The following is an 18,075-nucleotide window of genomic DNA, read 5'->3' as shown; positions in this document are numbered from 1 at the left end:
ATGTGATTAACATCCTCTCTCACCTTTTGGAATCTGGGTACTGGCGCCACGCCTATCGCACTGGCTGATTGATTCATACACCAGCCAGTGGTGGTGGATGATGCTGTCAGCCCACAGGAGTTTGGGATTATCGTTTACTTCCGCCCACAGTTGTGGAGGAAGTGGGAAAACGCCCAGGACTGATAGGCTGATTGATCTGACTACATCAGATATAAGGTAACCATTTATGACTGTGTGGTTAGTCCCATGAATAAGTTTTTATAACGAAACATGTCGGGGTATTGCCATACAGTCTAATTTTACTAGTGAGTGCTGCGTTTTTGGATGCAGAGTGCGTTTGAAGTTTTTTATTTAAGTGGATGTGCAGCTGCATCTGACAGAAGTCCATGGCACCGTGAGTAGGAGAATTGGTTTCACTTTTTCTCGCTGATCGGGGGTCCGCCGTGACCGCTTCTCACCATTTTGACGTTTGAAGGAGTTTCTTGATGTGATATTCTGCTGTTTTACAAGATTTTGTTTGTGAGTGCACTGTTTGAAGTTTTATTTTGGTGTGCTATTAAACCTTTGATGGTATCACACTATTTGCACTTCTTTTGTCTCTCTCTGACATATATGTGGAACTGATTGGATGTCATATTTGGATTACATCTTTATTGACGGGAACAACTACATCTGATAAGGTTTTTTGTGCCAAAACACGAGAGTGTGAGGCATACCTATCCGGTGAGTGTCCATTTGATGGGGGAGGAGTCACTGAGCACTGTCGGGTGTGGTGGAAGTTTTTGGAAAAATTTGAAGATCGCAGGATCCTTATACACATGAACTTTGCTTTGTTTGGCCACGTTCTAAATTATTTTTAAAGACTGTCTCTTGCACTTTCAGTGCGTTCACTTCACGTTTAAGTCAATCACGGGTGTTTATTATTACAGTCACAGTTTAGTGTTTATTTCTTAAACTGGATATATTATGTTTATTATCACTGTATATCATTACATATGGGTTGTAGTAATGTATTTTATATAGTCAAATATGCACAGTTATTTGATAGCGCTGTTTTAATTTGTTGACACTCCTTAGAGAGTTTCATCATCTTACATTCTTTTTGCAAGCCTTAATCTAGGCTTACCTGTAGGTGCAAGGTGAAAGGCGGGGTTTACAATCACTTTAACTACACAAAATGTATTATATATCAGTAACAAAAATAATTCAGCATAAAAGCACCAGGCAAGCCCACTAACATAATCAAGTACTCCACCTCCCTACCCTACATAAAATATCCCCTACACCACCCTCCCCAAAAGCAACACCAAATGGAACCACCCCACACTAAATACAAGAAGTATGGGGTGGAGAATACAGCCCCACAAGGGAGCTGGGCCTACCCTCCCCAAGCAAATCCCCTTCAGATAAGGACCCTATCAACCACCTCACCGTAAAAAGAGTCAAGCCCCACTGTGGGGGGTGCCACATCTTATAGCCACTATGGGCAAATGGGGCACCTCACCACAGTATGGCAGAAACAGCCACCTGTAGGACCCGTCCGTAGTTCCCTGCTTGACCCAGCAGCTAAGTGTCAAAGAGTTGTCAGTCAAAGGGTTTGTGCAAAAATGTGCATCTGTGATATAAACACCTGGAGACAGTGGCCAATGTGATGATGAATATGGTTTGCAAAGGGTTCTAGCAAGCGCTACTGGTCAATCCTGGAGCATGTGAAGAAACCTCACTTACAGGCCGATACTAGGAGCTGGATTGTCCATACATGTAGAAGTGTAACCAGCAACAAACGAATATAGGCAGTAATGTATGGGATAGCATTAAATAGATCTTGATGTATATGCTGATTGCTGTACAAGGAAGACTACCACATGATATCTAACGCGTCTTGCACACCCAGGGATGGTCCCAAATCTATTAGGTACCTCTAAACCTGTTTGTTATGCAGCCGTATGTCAAGTATAGTGGTGTCAAATGTACTCACAGCCCTCCATCCATACTGCCATCCACATATGCTGGTCTGGAGAAAAAAAGCCGCCTCTCAACTCACGCATATCATCTACTGATCACTTGCAGCAACCTAGATCTCCATGCCTTGTTGAGTGGGCTGGTCTGGGTGACAGCGGCTCTAATCTCCAATCACATGGACAGCCCGGTATACTGCGGGTTAGTCCGGTTCAATAAGTGTCGGCTATCCTGGGGTAAACGGTGGTTGGGCCATCTGCAGAGGGATCGTCCCTGCATTTACGTCTACATGTTTCGTTCCGCCCCCCAGGAACTTCGCCAGGACACGAAGTGGGGTGGTTACATTTGGGGTTGGTTTTGTGGAGAGTGGTGTAGGTGGGATTTTATTCAGAGTGGGGAGGTTGAGTATTTGCTTATCTTAGGGGGGGTCCAGACGAAGCTACGTAACACACAGTTATAGTTGTGAAACGCGTTGACGTCACAGCCCAATGACGCCGCCTGAGTGATCCCCAACCAAATGGGAGATGCAGGGAGGAGATACAAGCGCGTAATACGAAAAGGAAAAAAGCTGACTTGTCTTTGAAATCTATGAGGAAGGATTTCTTAAATCCACCAGCGTTATACTACGCAGGGCTCCCTATCTACTTACCCTCCATTAATATGTATATACACACAGAAGAACCGGGAATATAGCAGAAGGGGATTATCCACCACTGATTAAAGGAGAAAAAAATCCCATACCACATCCCAGGCAACGAACGGAGGTGGTAAAGCAGAAATGTCTTTTTCCTTCATGTTTTTCACTATCTGTTTATATCTGAATCATCTGTTTTAGACCACAAGTGCCTTATTTGATATTAGAGTCTAATTGAAAAACGGACTGACCCGCAGGGTACCCGGCACTTGAAGCAATATAAAGCAGTGTTCAGTCACTAAAACCAGATTGGATATATATCTCTACACGGACTCACATCGTCCGGTCTACAGATTAAAACAAAATGAATGCATTGTACGTATGATGATCCTCCATATCCAACACAGGATCACAGTGTAATTCAAAGTAAAATATGAGCAAGGACATTCGAATTTTTAGAAACCAGTATATCTACCTTGCCGATGTCAGATCGGTACACGATCACAGCTCATTATTTACGTCCAAGACCCAAGCATCCCTACAATTAGGATTGCAAGCCTTCACAATTGGAAGGACTCCTGTGTATTACTGGCCCTCTAACCATACGGCCAAGAGATTTTCAAAACAAGGACTGTTATGAAGAATTTTTTTCTAAATCACATGAGTAGGGTTTTTTTTTTTCAATCTAGCATTCAGGTTTTTTTACTCAGGCCCCATACACACGACTGAGTTTCTCGGCAGAATTCAGCCAGAAACTCGATCGGAGCTGTATTCTGCCGAGAAACTCGGCCGTGTGTACACTTTTGGCCGAGGAAACCGACGAGGATGTCGTCGGGCCAAATAGAGAACATGTTCTCTATTTCCTCGTTAGTCAACGGGGAAACTTGGCTCGCCGGGATCCTCGGCGGCTTCACAAGGAACTCGATGAGCAAAACGATGTGTTTTGCCAGTCGAGTTTCTCGGACGTGTGTATGGGGCCTCTGAGTCAGCTGCGCGATTAGACATCTGATACTCCTCAGCATCCCCTGGGGGGACATACCTGTTCAGATTTCCCATTATTACTCAATTTTTAAATAAGATCAGCGGAGAATTTACCGCCTGGGAACTCTGCAAGTGTGGATATCTAGGCGTCCGGACTGTATTAGTTCATTGTTTGTTTGTTAATGTCTGTGTTTTTTGTTTGTGCACAGACTATAAACCATGGTTTATTGGTGCTACACTGACCTGTTATAAAAAAGAGCAGCTAGTTATTATACTTGCTATAAGAGCGATATGTTTTATTGTGTAACTTGACTTTTGATACATTTATTAAAATTGATAATGTTTTTTATATCTATGACCCGTTATTGTCCACTACATCTCTCTGGGGACTCTTTCTTTTTAGAAGCTCCCAAAGAGATACAATTTATTATTTATGCATGATTTTGGCTATGGCAGTAACCTCCAATAGGGGAGCGACAGAGAACCGGGGGTCAAGGCTCACACCGGCACACACACAAGGGTTGGTTCATCATTTTTGGTTTTATGTAAACTTTTGATCAGGGTTATTTGGGTAGTTTCTGTTGTTATTATGATTTCAAAAGAGTAAACACAGTTGATTGATAATAAATGGCTTCAGCCAAACACTAACCATGAGTGAAAGAAAAGTTTTTGTGTTATCATTCATATTCTCTGAAAAATGGCCAAGAAATCATAAATTCTGCCAGGGTATGTAAACTTATGAGCACAACTCAACTGTATGAGCACATCCCTAGCTGCACCACAGAAAGATCTGGGCCATGCTGCTTTACATCAGCATGTGGCACAAGTAAATGTTGGCATGAGAAAAAAAACAAAAAAGTGCAACGCTAACTAACTAATCAATAACACAATAATGGCGGAACCATGTATGGAAATCTCAAAGAACTTCAATATTACCACAATACCGGTCTCTGTGATATGTAACATTACATATAATACACACCACAAATAAGACATACAAAATTACTGCAAACTTTGCAGGGATGGTGGAAACCCCTCATACAGATATTTGGCAGTGGATGGGTGTAAATTGTGTTAATCTGTTGTAAAAAAAACATTTATAAGCAAAATCCAAAAATGGTCATGTCCTGGTTTGCAAATTGGCTTCTCCACCTTCACGACTAAAGTGTGTAAAAATGTAAAACATATACATCTGATGATCTCAACAATATGTCATTCTAAAATAAACTGCTTTTCCATTAGCCCAGACATCCTAAAATATTCACCTAAGATGGTACTCTTAAAATAGTAAGATCCACGGTTATTGATGACTGAGCATGAGACATGGCAAAGAAACTGCTCAGGGATTCTGTCCAGCAGCAATGTTATTTTCTTCCAGTGACACTTACTGCTTAACAGCTTGCTTTGATGAGCATTCATTTATGAAATATGCTTTTTAATTTCTGGCTGCTGCACACTGTCATATTGCACTGTTATCATGACCCTCCCATTTGTTCCATAAACTGTTCTAATCCCTGCTGTACAGTTAGTAGATCCTACTGAGCATGAAGTAGCTAAACACACAAAGTATGTGCCAAGTACTCCTGGGAAACAGCTGAGTGTGTAGCAGCATGGAAGATAATAAAAAAGATAGGATGGTGGAGTCACGCTCAATGAATTAACATATCACAGTTGCAGAGCAAATGGAAAATCCATGCCTAGTTAAGATGCTTATGTATGAATACCATAACACTACTGGGTTAGCTACAGTAATGGAATGGTGACTCTTGTTTAAAGCATACACCTAAACACGCTGATGAAATGCATTCTTTAAAGCTGAATTTTATATTTTTTTGGAGGGTACAGCACCAAACACATTAGATATGTGCAATTGTGTGTATCCCATTACCTGCCGGCAGTTGCTTCTGGTAAAAATACGCCTTTCAGTGATTCCTTCAGAGCTGCTGGATTTTGCCTTAAGGCTCGGTTCACAATGATGTGATGCAAAAAACGCTGCACTTTCTGCATCGCATCACATAGAAATTGCACTGTGTTCATGCTACCTGTTGCAGGTGTCAATTATCAGTTAACAACACCCCAAAAGCAGGTCACAGAACACTGTGTATTAGCTAGAATCGGATCTCACAGGTAATAACACCTATGTGATCTGATTCCAGTGCGGCAATAAAAAGGTGCCATCACCTTTTTCGTGCAGATGCAATGTGATTTGAGCCAGACAAAATTATGGGCTCAAATGACACCCACATTGTGAACCCAGCCTGAGTGGCTGTCTTCTGGTGTTGAATGGGTTTACAGTAGCCACTGCTAGTAAGAAAAGTTGTGCCACTCACCCACCCCTTTCTGCCCTCTCTGCCATTCATATGGCTTGAATTACCACTTTCTCACAATGGGTCGCATTCTGTGGATTGAGGAGGAGCAGCTGAATGATGGGATCTCCACCACTTATTCAGTAAACATGATGGTTTAATTATCCAGTAAGGAGTATAAATGGCGAAGAGGGCAGAAGGGTGCGGTTGAGCGGCACTATTTTCTCAGCAGCAGAAGCTACTGTTAACTGATACAGCACTGAAAGACAGATGCTCTGTGAAGAATCGGTGGCTCTAAAGCAGGGATCTCCAAACTACTGTCCCCCAGCTCTTGTGGAACTACACGTCCCATGAGGCACTGTAAAATTGACATTCACAGACATGACTAGGCATGATGGGAATCATAGTTCCCGAACAACTGGAGGGTAATAATTCAGGGAACCCCTGCTCTAAAGAGAGGCTTTTTACAAGAAGCAGTAGAAAAAATGCTTCTTAGAATGCTACAACTACAAGGTAGGACTGTTTTGAAGTCTGGGCAGGGTGCCCCATATTATAGAGGGTCAAAGTTTGCCCCTACCTTATACTAGACATGTGCCTGTCGGTGATACGATCTTCTCAGTATGTCCATGCAAGTCCAGTTCTTCTATGTATTTTTTACCACTTCACTGTGTTTTTTTCCCCTGAGGGTGTCTTGACCCCAATTTGTTAGTTACTACGTGTTACTGTTTAGACACTTGGTATGTCATGTGGTTCATAGACGATTACCCTTTATATTTTACATAGTCTACATGGTACGCTTTTGATTCCCATCAAGAATGTGAGCTAATATCATACTAATGTGTCCTGTTACTTACCCTTAAATAATTAAAAATAAATAAAAAAAAGCAGTCGACTGCAGGTTAAAGGATACACACCATTACTCATAACTAATGGTTTTGGTGCTGTACCCTGTTTTTTTTTTTTTAAATACATAAACTTTAGATTAAACTGTTCAGGTGGCGATAGAACTTGATCCTTGGACAGGTGAGTGTCTCTTTTTTTTTTTAAGTCAGCAGCTGAAGATCCTCTTTAAATAAAAAAAAATACTATATGGCATGGTTCTGGAAAAATTAATACACTGCTGGTCAGAAATAAAAATGCAGAAATTAATGAACAAAGTACTTCAATGGCCTCCAAACATTTCTGCTATCCTCTAGTTTTTGTATGCGCACTGAATTTCAATTGAATTAGACTAAGGGGGAAACAATACCTAGCAGGTAGACATTGATGATCAGACTTTCAGGCCAAGGAAGTATGTTTAAAAAATTATTTAATAGCATATAAATTTACAAACAATAAGACAATATAATTTACAGCAATTGACTACTGTATGTTCCTCAGAAGTCGCCAACGCACGTTTCGCCGTGGGGCTTCTTCAGGACGAAGACGAGGGGTACATGATTAGCAGAAAAACAAAAAATTATATGACAAATGGTCCTCCAGCGGATGCATCCATAAGGCATAAACAGCACATAGCCCTGTCAGAAGGTGCCTTGATTAACAGCACCCACAGTAGACAATAATATTGAGGGTTGTATAGAGGCCATACAGCTGGGTAAAGCACCGCGTCTGTGTCCCAGGTGTTACCCCGTGTACACCCTGGGACACAGACGCGGTGCTTTACCCAGCTGTATGGCCTTTATACAACCCTCAATATTATTGTCTACTGTGGGTGCTGTTAATCAACGCCCCTTCTGACAGGGCTATCTGTGCTTGCCGTCTTGCTGATATCTGTTGTCCCAGTGGGCCCAGGATCATATATGATAGTCTACTTGTGATACAATCTTTCCTGTGGCGCTCAGTTCCAAGTCTATGGATCTCTGTTCTGACCTTTATTGGTCATTTCAAGATCTTGGTTCATGAAAACTTTTATTCAAGCTCATTGTTGACCTTGACTTTTCCTACTTGTGCTGTTTATGCCTTATGGATGCATCCGCTGGAGGACCATTTGTCATATAATTTTTTGTTTTTCTGCTAATCATGTACCCCTCGTCTTCGTCCTGAAGAAGCCCCACGGCGAAACGTGCGTTGGTGACTTCTGAGGAACGTACAGTGGTCAATTGCTGTAAATTATATTGTATTATTGTTTGTAAATTTATATGCTATTAAATAATTTTTTAAACATACTTCCTTGGCCTGAAAGTCTGATCATCAATGTCTACCTGCTAGGTATTGTTTCCCCCTTAATATAATTACAGATGCGGCCCATGTGAGTGCTATCCTTGTGTTTCCACCCCTTTTTCCTTTATCCTTTTTCCTTTTCTCCTCTTTCTCTTCCTCCCCTTTCTCCCTTATCTCCTCTTCTCCCCCCTTCTTTTTTGAATCAATTGAATTAGACTGAATGGGCCAGCATTTGATCTTTTGGAGGGCGTTAGGAACAGCTGAATTAACAACTGTAAATTTTTCAATGTACTTTTGTCGAAAGGAGCTGGGTGAAAAATAGATGCAGACACTGTTTGGGTATTTTGACAGCTGGAGGTGCAGTTTGTTAGAATGCATTACCCGCAGTGGGAGATTTGTCCATTTGCACTTTTAGGGTTAGCTCACACCAAATGTAGCCCAGTTTATTCTTAATTTGTGTGAAAAAAGCATGTACAATGTTTTCCATGTATTCCAATGGCCCTAGTTCGCAGTTAGTTTCAATGGAGTCAACAAAAGTAGAACCTGCTGCATCTTTTCTGTATGGAATGCCGCAAAAATGCACCAGAACGCATTTAAAAACACCAAAAATGCCCACTGTTCTGTATTTTCAAGTGTCAAAAAAAAGAAGAAACAAAAAAATGCACCTGGAATGCATTGAAAAAGTATAAAAAACACATGTAAAGGTGTATGCAAAAAAACATCTGGAACGCATTTATTGTGGTATGAACCATCCCTTTTTTCATTTTTCAGAGAATATGTATGATAACAAAAAACATTTCTTTCACTCATGGTTAGTGTTTGGCTGACGCCATTTATTATCAATCAACTGTGTCTACTCTTTTTAAATCATAATGGCAACAGGAGCTACCCAAATGACCCCGATCAAAAGTTTCCATACCCTGGTGATTTTTGCCTAATAACATGCACACAAGTTGACACAAAGGGGTTTGAATGGCTAATAAAGGTAACCATCCTCACCTGTGATCTGTTTGCTTGTAATTAGTGGTGTGTGTGTGTGTGTGTGTACAAAAGGTCAATGAGTTTCTGGACTCCTGACAGACCCTTGCATCTTTCATCCAGTGCTCCACTGACGTTTCTGGATTCTGAGTCATGTGGAAAGCAAAATAATTGTCAAAGGATCTGTGGGAAAAGGTAGTTGAACTGTATAAAACAGGAAAGGGATATTAAAAGATATCCAAGGAATTGTGAATGCCAATCAGCAGTGTTCAAACTCTAATCAAGAAGTGGAGAATGAGGGGTTCTGTTAAAAACCAAACCACGGTTGGGTAGACCAATTAAAATTTCAGCCACAACTGCCAGGAAAGTTGTTTGGGATGCAAAGAAAAACCCACAAATAACTTCAGGTGAAATACAGGACTCTCTGAAAACATGTGGTTTGGTTGTTTCAAGATGCACAATAAGGAAGCACTTGAAGAAAGATGGGCGGGGGGGGGCATGGCTTGATGGGAGAGCGAGCGGCCACACAGTTACACCGCTCCAGCTCTAAACTGATATCCTGCCTTCATCCTGAGTCACATACAAAGCAGTGTCCTTCCCCATGGCTGTGGGTACCTACCAGGCTGGCTGCAATGGTCAAATACGTGCCACCATCTGTAACGGAACAACTGGCTCGATTCCGGCAGCAAGATGGTGCTGGGACACAGGCAGGGACACCTGACACACTGCGGGCTTCCTCTTCTGCCAACAGAGACTCTGCCACCTGGGTGAGTGACTCCACTCCTGCTATCTTCACTACCCAAATAGACCCTCTGCTGCCCCAAGACCCCTCAAAGCACGCTGAGGGCTGCCAGGCCACTGATTCCTCATCAAATGAGCCTACACTAACAAATACCATGCTGGCCATACAGGATTGCAAGGCCTCACTCTCAAACCAGATAGCTTCTATCCGTATGGATTTTTTGCTCCTGAAACAGGATGTCCAGAATCTACGTGATAGAACTGGGGTCACTGAGGACTGCATAAGCTCCTTGGAGGATACTGTGCACCCCCTGCGTCACGGTGCGTGATACTACCAGTCAGATGGCACCCATCTGTGCTAAACTCAATGACTCAGAGGATCGGTCACGCAGGAACAACCCCTGTTTTGTGGGGTTTCCTGAATGCTCCGAGGGTTCCCATCCTGAAAATTTTCTATACTCCTGTCTAAATGCTGTGGTTGCGAAATGAGTCAAGAGTGACCAGGGAGTCTTTATACCTGGTAGCTCTACCAGGATGAACATTCGTAGACTGTTCCACAATCTACAGTACCCCCATGACTGTCTCCCCACCCATGCTATTATGTCTTTGGACACATGCAAGGCTTTTGACAGTGTGGAATGGCCTTATCTATTTTAGGTGTTACAACTATATGGCTTTGGCCCCCGCATTATAGCCTGGATATATTGTCTTTATACATCCCCATTGGCCCAAATACAAGTTAATTCTCATGTTACTGATACCTTCCCAATTACCAGGGGCACTAGGCAAGGGTGTTTGTTGTTACTTCTCCTATTCGCCCTGCATATGGAACCGCTTGCTGTGAGCATACGTTGTTCCCCCTTAATTAAAGGTCTCCCTATTGCTACTATAGAGGAGTGGATTTCGCTGTACGCAAATGTTGGTTTACCTGGCTGACACTCAAGAATCGTTAAAAACTCTACTGTCCGAGATTGGCAACTTCTCTGGCTTCCGGGTGAATTGGGACAAATGCAATCTCTTCCCTTTGGATCCCAATGCAGTTCCCCTGATTCACCCAGACTCCAGATTACAGATTTTGGCATCCTTTAGGTACCTGGGGGTCATAGTGCAACTACCTCTATCTTCTTATATTGTCAATCATCTGTGTCCTTTATTAACTCAGTTACAAGTACAAACCAAGCAATTGATGGATTTACCTCTAGATCTTATGGGCAGGGCCAAAACCCTTAAAATTATATATCTACCTAAGCTATTGTACGTTCTAGCCAACTCCCCTTGTAAAATCCCTAAATCTATTTTTAAACGTATAGACATAATCTGTATGACGTTCCTATGGAATGGCCGACCCACCAAGGTGGCACTTGAAACGCTGAGGTTGCTTACTCATCTGGCAGGCTTGGCATTTCCTAGCTTCTATCTGTATTATCTGGCATCCCAACTGTATTCATGACTGGCTGCACCGGTTGCAAAAAATGCCTGTACATCGGCAGAGGGCGCTATTGCCTCCTCTCTAGAGACCCTCCATAACATTATCTATAGAGGTCGGGTACCGGCACGTCCAGGTACGTCTATATTAGACACCTTTTTTTCGTTTTTTAAATCTGTTGTCTCAGATTGTCTAAGGACAAGTGGTCGTCCTCTCCCAATAACTCCTTGTGGTTCAACCCCAGTATGCAGGAACTGTACTCACTACCTGATCCCAAATGCTGGTACTCTAGAGGGGTTAAATATTTTTGACACTGGTGCCTGGGCAGGAGACTGAGATTTCCAGTATTTTTATCAAATGCGTATTGACTTTGACCTACCACGCTCTTACCTGTTCTACTATTATCAACTCAGAAATGCTGTTCATGCTCAGTTTGGCTCCCTTGACAACCATATAACTATACCCCCACTGGAGAAAATGCTGACATCCTGACCCTACCAAGCATATCTCCACATACTATGCTGCCCTCAACCCTAGATTTCAGAAGGCCCAAACAAAATGGACTTCCATGGACATTTCTCTCACAGACGATGACTGCTCAGAATTTAGTGACACACAAGTCCTAAGTTATTTCTTCTTTGGACCGCATTATACACGTTAAAATCACCACTCTCACCTTACCCCAGCTAGGCTGCATAGAATGGGGCTGTCTCCTTCTGCTGAATGTTTTAGAGGCTGTGGTCAAATGGCTGATTTTATACACTGCTTCTGGTCCAGGCCAGTGGTTCAAGACTTCTGGGTGGATGTAAATTCCTTTATATACTCAACAGTGGGTCTTCCTAATATTATTCATCCCAAGAACTGCCTTTTGGCCATCTTTGGCAAAATGCCTATACCCTCTCATGCCAAGAGACTACTCCGCATTTTGTATTTTTATGTAAGGAAATCTATCCTGTTGACATGGAAGGGATCACAGACACCTCTGAGATCCCTCTAAATTAAGTTGATTAATGACTCTCTGCCATTATAAAGGAAAAGAGGATAGGATCTGGCTGGTCTAGACTGAGAAAATTTATGTATCAACATAAATCAACATAAATGCCATTATAAAAGCTTACATTTGAGACTCGTAAGAGAAGTAAAATGTTAAAAAAAATATGGGGCATGTGGATGGCTAGCCCTTTGACCCTCACCCCAAGGTGAATACACTGTTATGTTATTATTTTGTCGTCCCACGTACCTCACCATGTTGATCTACATTGCTACCTTGTAAAGTTTTCAAAAATGTTTGGTCACTTCTTGCACTTACACACTTAATAACTACAAGAGACATGTGAATTTTAAATTTGTTTATTGACTGAGTATCATGTGTACATGAATAACCAGGAGTAACCAAAGTCTTTCGACATTCTTTTGTATGTTGATCTGTCTTAAAAAAGATGGGCTGCATGGTCAAGTCACCAGAAGAAAGCCAATACTGTGTAAATGCCACAAAGTATCCCGCTTACAATACGCCAAACAGCACAGAGACAAGCCTCAAACCTTCTGGCACAAAGTCATTTGGAGTGATGAAACCAACATTTTGCTTTTTGGCCACAACCATAAATGCTACATTTGGACAGGAGTCAACAAGGCCTATGATTTAAGGTACGAAGATGGATCGCTAATGTTTTGGGGATGTGTGAGCTACAAAGGCACAGGGAATTTGGTTAAAATTGATGACAAGATAAATGCAGTATGTTATCAAAAAATACGGGAGGAACATTTGCATTCATGAGCTAAGAAGCTGTGCATGGGACGTACTTGGACATTCCAACATGACAATGATCCAAAACACAAGGCAAAGTCGACCTGTCATTGGCTACAGCAGAATATAGTGAAGGATCTGGAGTCAGTCTCCTGGAGATCTGGAGATCTCAGTCTCCTGCCCAGGCTCCAGGTCGGCACCTGGGGTTTGTCGAGCCCTGACATATACAACTGCTACAAAAGCCATGTAGTATTTAAATATGATTAAAATGTACCTTTTCATTTTAATCTGCATCGCTGTAAATTTGTGTAAAATTCAATGCAACATGTCTACCTGGAGGTAGTCTGTACACAGAAATGCCATTTCTTTCTTGTGTGATCGGCTCACTGATTTTCCTAGAGGTCTACACTAGGATACAAGTCAGATTTTAGGCATCCTCTGCAACAGAAATTTCATTTTTGGTGAGCTATTCCCAAAGGGTTAAATATTCTTAGAGAGGTACTGAAACAGCAAATTTCCTCATTAGAGCACTGCAAATCCATCAGCCGATTTATAATGAAAAAGTCACTCCCATTTAGAATTAGTATCCAAAAAGCACAAAGTGCATCAAACAGCTGTTTCTTCAGAGCAGGTAGAAATCTGAAACAAAATTTTATAAAATCCCTGCATTGTACATAGATCACCCAGGGGAGATTGTTTTTTTTTCCTAATAAAAGTGGAGTTACTCTTTAAAGGCTTGTTTACACTGGATGTTGTGGGCAGTAAAGCCCTGTGGTTGAGCTGTGCTTTTAATTTCCTCCAACCACTACCCCTTTAGCTGCAAAGTCAGCAGGCAGGGGTGTACACATGCCGCAGCCAGAAGTGAACAGGGGAGCTCTATCTAAAAAGCCCCCAGCATGCTGGTGTGCAATTCAAAAGGTTAGAGCAGGTGGTGAGGAGGCAACATGACACCTCCTCACTGCCTGTCAAATGCTCTCTGAGAAGCAGTTCAAAGGCAGATCGCTCTTCAGAGACCAGAGCACATATGAACAAGCTCTAAGGAAAGAAGCTGCGATGACAGAAGAAAAGGAGGACATTTTTGAAAAGTTATTTTAATTTAACCTAATGCAAGCTGACAGTTAATTCCTACATGCATATTTCGCTCTATTTCAGATATTACTGCAGTTCATATACACCTGATATTCTTGAATGGTTAACTTTTTTGTGTTAACGTGTATGTTTAACCAAAAAAAAATGTATTGTCTAGGGTTGAGTAGGTTAGCGGTTAAAAACCCATCAGTATATTTTATTATAGTGTCCTACTGGGGACATTTCCTTGCACTTCCTGTCATAGATACTGAACAGAAATTGTGAGGACATTTAAAAAAAAAAATATTTCCCTTTCAGACAATTTTTACCAGAACAGTTGTCCCCACTCAAAGATTTACTCTTACCTCTTGTTCTGAAATTTGTATTTCCCCCTCATATTATGTTCTGGGCACAATGTTAACTGAATCTATCTAGCAGGACACACAGAGAGCAATAAGCACCTGACGGGACTTCTTAGCTTTCTACGCTCTATTAAACAAAGTACCAATACCAATCTCCCACTTCCCGGGAGACCTCGAAGCGGCAACCTCCCCCCCCCCCCCCCCCCTTCCTCCGTCAGACAAGTTAGAAAGCACAGCACGCTTTGCGCATGCGCAGTAGGGAACCGGCTTACTACGAATGGCGGCAGCAGCACCCGCGAGTCGATCAAAAAAATTGGCTGGGGTGCCGACATCGCAAGATTCCTGGACAGGTAAGTGTCCTAATATTAAAAGTTAGCAGCTACAGTATTTGTAGTTTTATTTTAAAAAAAAATTTGGGGGGGGGGGGGGGTGGTCGAAACTCCTCTTTAAACAGACACAGAACTTTTCTTACCTCAGGACTTTGCTGTGGCTTATCGGCAGGGATCTCAAGCTCGTCTAATACCTGTGTTTTCCTGCAGTCTGCATTACATGATCCCAAAAGTCTGTAGGATTTTCCTTCTTGCCTCTGAAACAAGCATTCAACAAATGTTCAGGAGAAACTAGTTCAAAATTCTCATGTACATAAGATGGTATCTACTTAGTCAGTTTCTAACTCCTTTAAAAGACCCTTCTTCAATTTTCACATATACATACAATCTCATTTTCTAAAACAAGCCTGCATGTGTATGTGAACAGTTCTGACCACAGTCACTAGCACTTATCACTGCCCATGAAAGATAAAACAATACAGGACTGGCTGTAAATGGCCAACTGGCCAGCCTTGCTACTTCTTTGTCACTGAGAAATGCCAAGATGACAAACATGTCTGGATGTGTGAAAGTAGCAGATAAAGGTCAATGGCTCTTTATGACTATAAAATGTTCTTAGTAAAGCCTTTAAAGCTAACTGATGCATTTATGGAGTGCAGCAAAAAAACACATATTAACATGAAACCTCATATTGGTAAAGATTGTGTGTAGGCATGGCTTAATGAAGATGATTGGTGTTAATAACGTGTGTATTGCTGTCAATTTTACAACCTGGCAGTTACCAGCTTAAACCTGTGCCCCACGTAAACCTGTGTCCAGGTCATACATGCTAAAACATTTACATTAAAAAATAAACAAAATCACTTTGAAACAAGCAGCTCATTTGACTATGTATCTATTTTCTTGCTGAGAAAATCATTTTAAAAATGAACATCCCTCTAGCTACAGTGGGGAAAATAATTATTTGATCCTCTGCAGCTTTTTTAAGTTTGCCCACTTACAAATAAATTAAGGGTCTATAATTTTTGTCATAGGTGTATTTGAAATGATAGAAACAGAATGTCAACCATAAATCTAGAAAACACATGATACAAATATTATAAATTGAGTTGCAGTTCAGTGTGTAAAATAAGTATTTGACCCCCAAGCAAATTATGACTTAGCACTTGGTGGAGAAACCCTTGTTAGCAACCACAGAGGTACGATGTTTCTTGTAGTTGGTGACCAGATTTGCACACATCTCAGGAGTGATTTTGGTTCACTCCTCTTTACAGATCTTCTCCAAATCCTAAAAGGGGTTGTAAGGCGTTAAAAATTTAGAACCTGCTCTATTTTTTCTCGTAGTTTTTCACGTCGTGAAAAACGATAGTGTGTATGCTTTAACGAGGGGGAAAAAATGCGCATGCTCAGAAGCAAGTTATGAGACGGGGACATTAGCAAAAGCTGCCCAAAGGGTGGCACCATTCAAATGGAACTTCACCTTTATAGTGCCGTTGTACGTGTTGTACGTCACTGCGCTTTGCTCAAGCTTTTTTTTTCACGGTCGTGTGTATGCAAGGCAGGCTTAAGAGGAATCACGACAAATCATGTTGAGAAAAACGTTGTTTTTTTCCATGACATCAAGTTGAGTTAATGCCAAAGAGCTCAATTTTGGTCTCACCTGACCACAGCACTTTCTCTCAATCCTCCTCTGAATAATTTAGATGTTCAATGGCACACTTCAGATTCGCATTTACATGTGCCTACTTGAGGAGGAGGGACCTTGCCGGCACTGCAGGATTTCAATGCATGGAGGCGTATTGTGTTATCAATAGTTTCTTTGGTGACTTTGGTCCCAACTGCCTTGAGATCATTCACAAGCTCCTTGTGTAGTTCTGGGCTGATCCCTCACTTTTCTCATGATCATCCTTACCCCATGAGGTGAAATCTTGAATGGACTGAAGACAATTGATGCTTATTTTGTATTTCTTCCATATGAAAATAATCGCTCCAACCGTTTATTCCTTCTCACCAAGCTTCTTGCTGATGGTCTTGTAGCCCATTCCAGCCTTGTGCAGGTCTACAACAACCCTGACATCCTTTGACAGTTCTTTGATCTTGCCCATGAAAGAGATTCTGTGGACAGGTGTCTTTTATACACATAACAAGTTGTCAAGCACCTTCTTAAATTGACAGGACTAATCTGTGTACCACATGAGCACATACTTTAGGAGCCAGAATTATTGTTGGTCGGTAGGGGATCAAATACTAATTTTACACACTGAACTAAAACTCAATTTATAACATTTGTATCATGTGTTTTTTCTGGATTTTTGGTTGATATTATGCCTCTATCATTTCAAATACACATATGATAAAATTATAGACCCTTCATTGCGTTGTAAATGGGCAAACTTACAAAATCTGCAGGGGATCAAATAACTATTTTCCCCACTGTCAAAGGCTAATCAGAATAGACTTGAATTTCAGAAAAAAATAGACATATACCTACAGGTGCAAATGTGTATGCTTTGTCCTAAAGATCACAGTGCAAAGAATGTTTCAATTTTTTTTTATTGGGAAAGGTGAAATTTACAGGTTAAAAAGATGTCTGCCCTCACCTATCATTTTAATAAGAGAAGGGGTATAATAGAACATTCAGATCATGCTCTCTATCAAAGTAGTTTTAATTTCATATCTATTCAAGATGAAAAGGTTCACTTAGAGTGACTGTAAACTCCATTTTTTCTATTTTTAAAACGTCTGAAAACTGCTGCAGTGTGAAAAGGGTCTCACACACACTCAAAACTGTCTTATTTCTACTGGAGCTGTTTTGAACAGCTGAAATGGGCCATTCCACAGGTAGTGTTATCAGGGTGAGCATATGATGATCGGTGAACATCTCTTTGCAGTGAATAACCATTAAAGAGAGCCTGTTACTTCCATGATGGTAACACATAAGGGCTTGTCAGTCCCTATGTGCTAGCAGTAAAATAAAAAAAATCACAGATGTTATAGCCCCACGTAAACATGTGTGTCAACACTGCCCGTGTACGAAAATTACAATTGCAATTTGTCTATAGAAATTTTTGGGCATTGTAGTTTGTCACTGTTTCACACACAGACACAATTTTAAAGATGGACATGTTTGGTACCTATTTTTATGACGCAACCTCATCTTTTGTATTAAAAAAATGGGTAATATATTGTGTTTGTATGCACTAAAATTAAACTTTGTGTATATATTGAGTGTCAATACTAGACCTACAAGCAAATGCATTGACATCTCAGAAAAAAACTAACTGTAGTTGGTTTTACATTCAGTAGTGTAGAGATCTAAACAATTAAGCAGCAGGGAACCTTGACAAGCACAATGTAAAGTAACAAGGAAATGGATATCAAAAT

General features: G+C 41.2%; 1 protein-coding gene across 1 annotated transcript in view; it reads right to left on the bottom strand.

Moving 5' to 3' along the window:
* The window catches only part of SPOCD1 (SPOC domain containing 1), a 200,190-nt gene that overhangs the window by 137,232 nt on the left and 44,883 nt on the right, over positions 1-18,075 (bottom strand). Inside the window, exon 3 of the mRNA XM_040337069.1 lies at positions 14,835-14,948. Within this exon, the coding sequence (XP_040193003.1) occupies positions 14,835-14,948 (114 nt within the window). The remainder of the gene's footprint in view (positions 1-14,834; positions 14,949-18,075) is intronic.

Source organism: Rana temporaria, chromosome 2 (assembly GCF_905171775.1).
Source record: "Rana temporaria chromosome 2, aRanTem1.1, whole genome shotgun sequence".
Lineage (NCBI taxonomy): Eukaryota > Metazoa > Chordata > Amphibia > Anura > Ranidae > Rana > Rana temporaria.
This window is presented reverse-complemented; position numbering and strand designations above follow the sequence as displayed.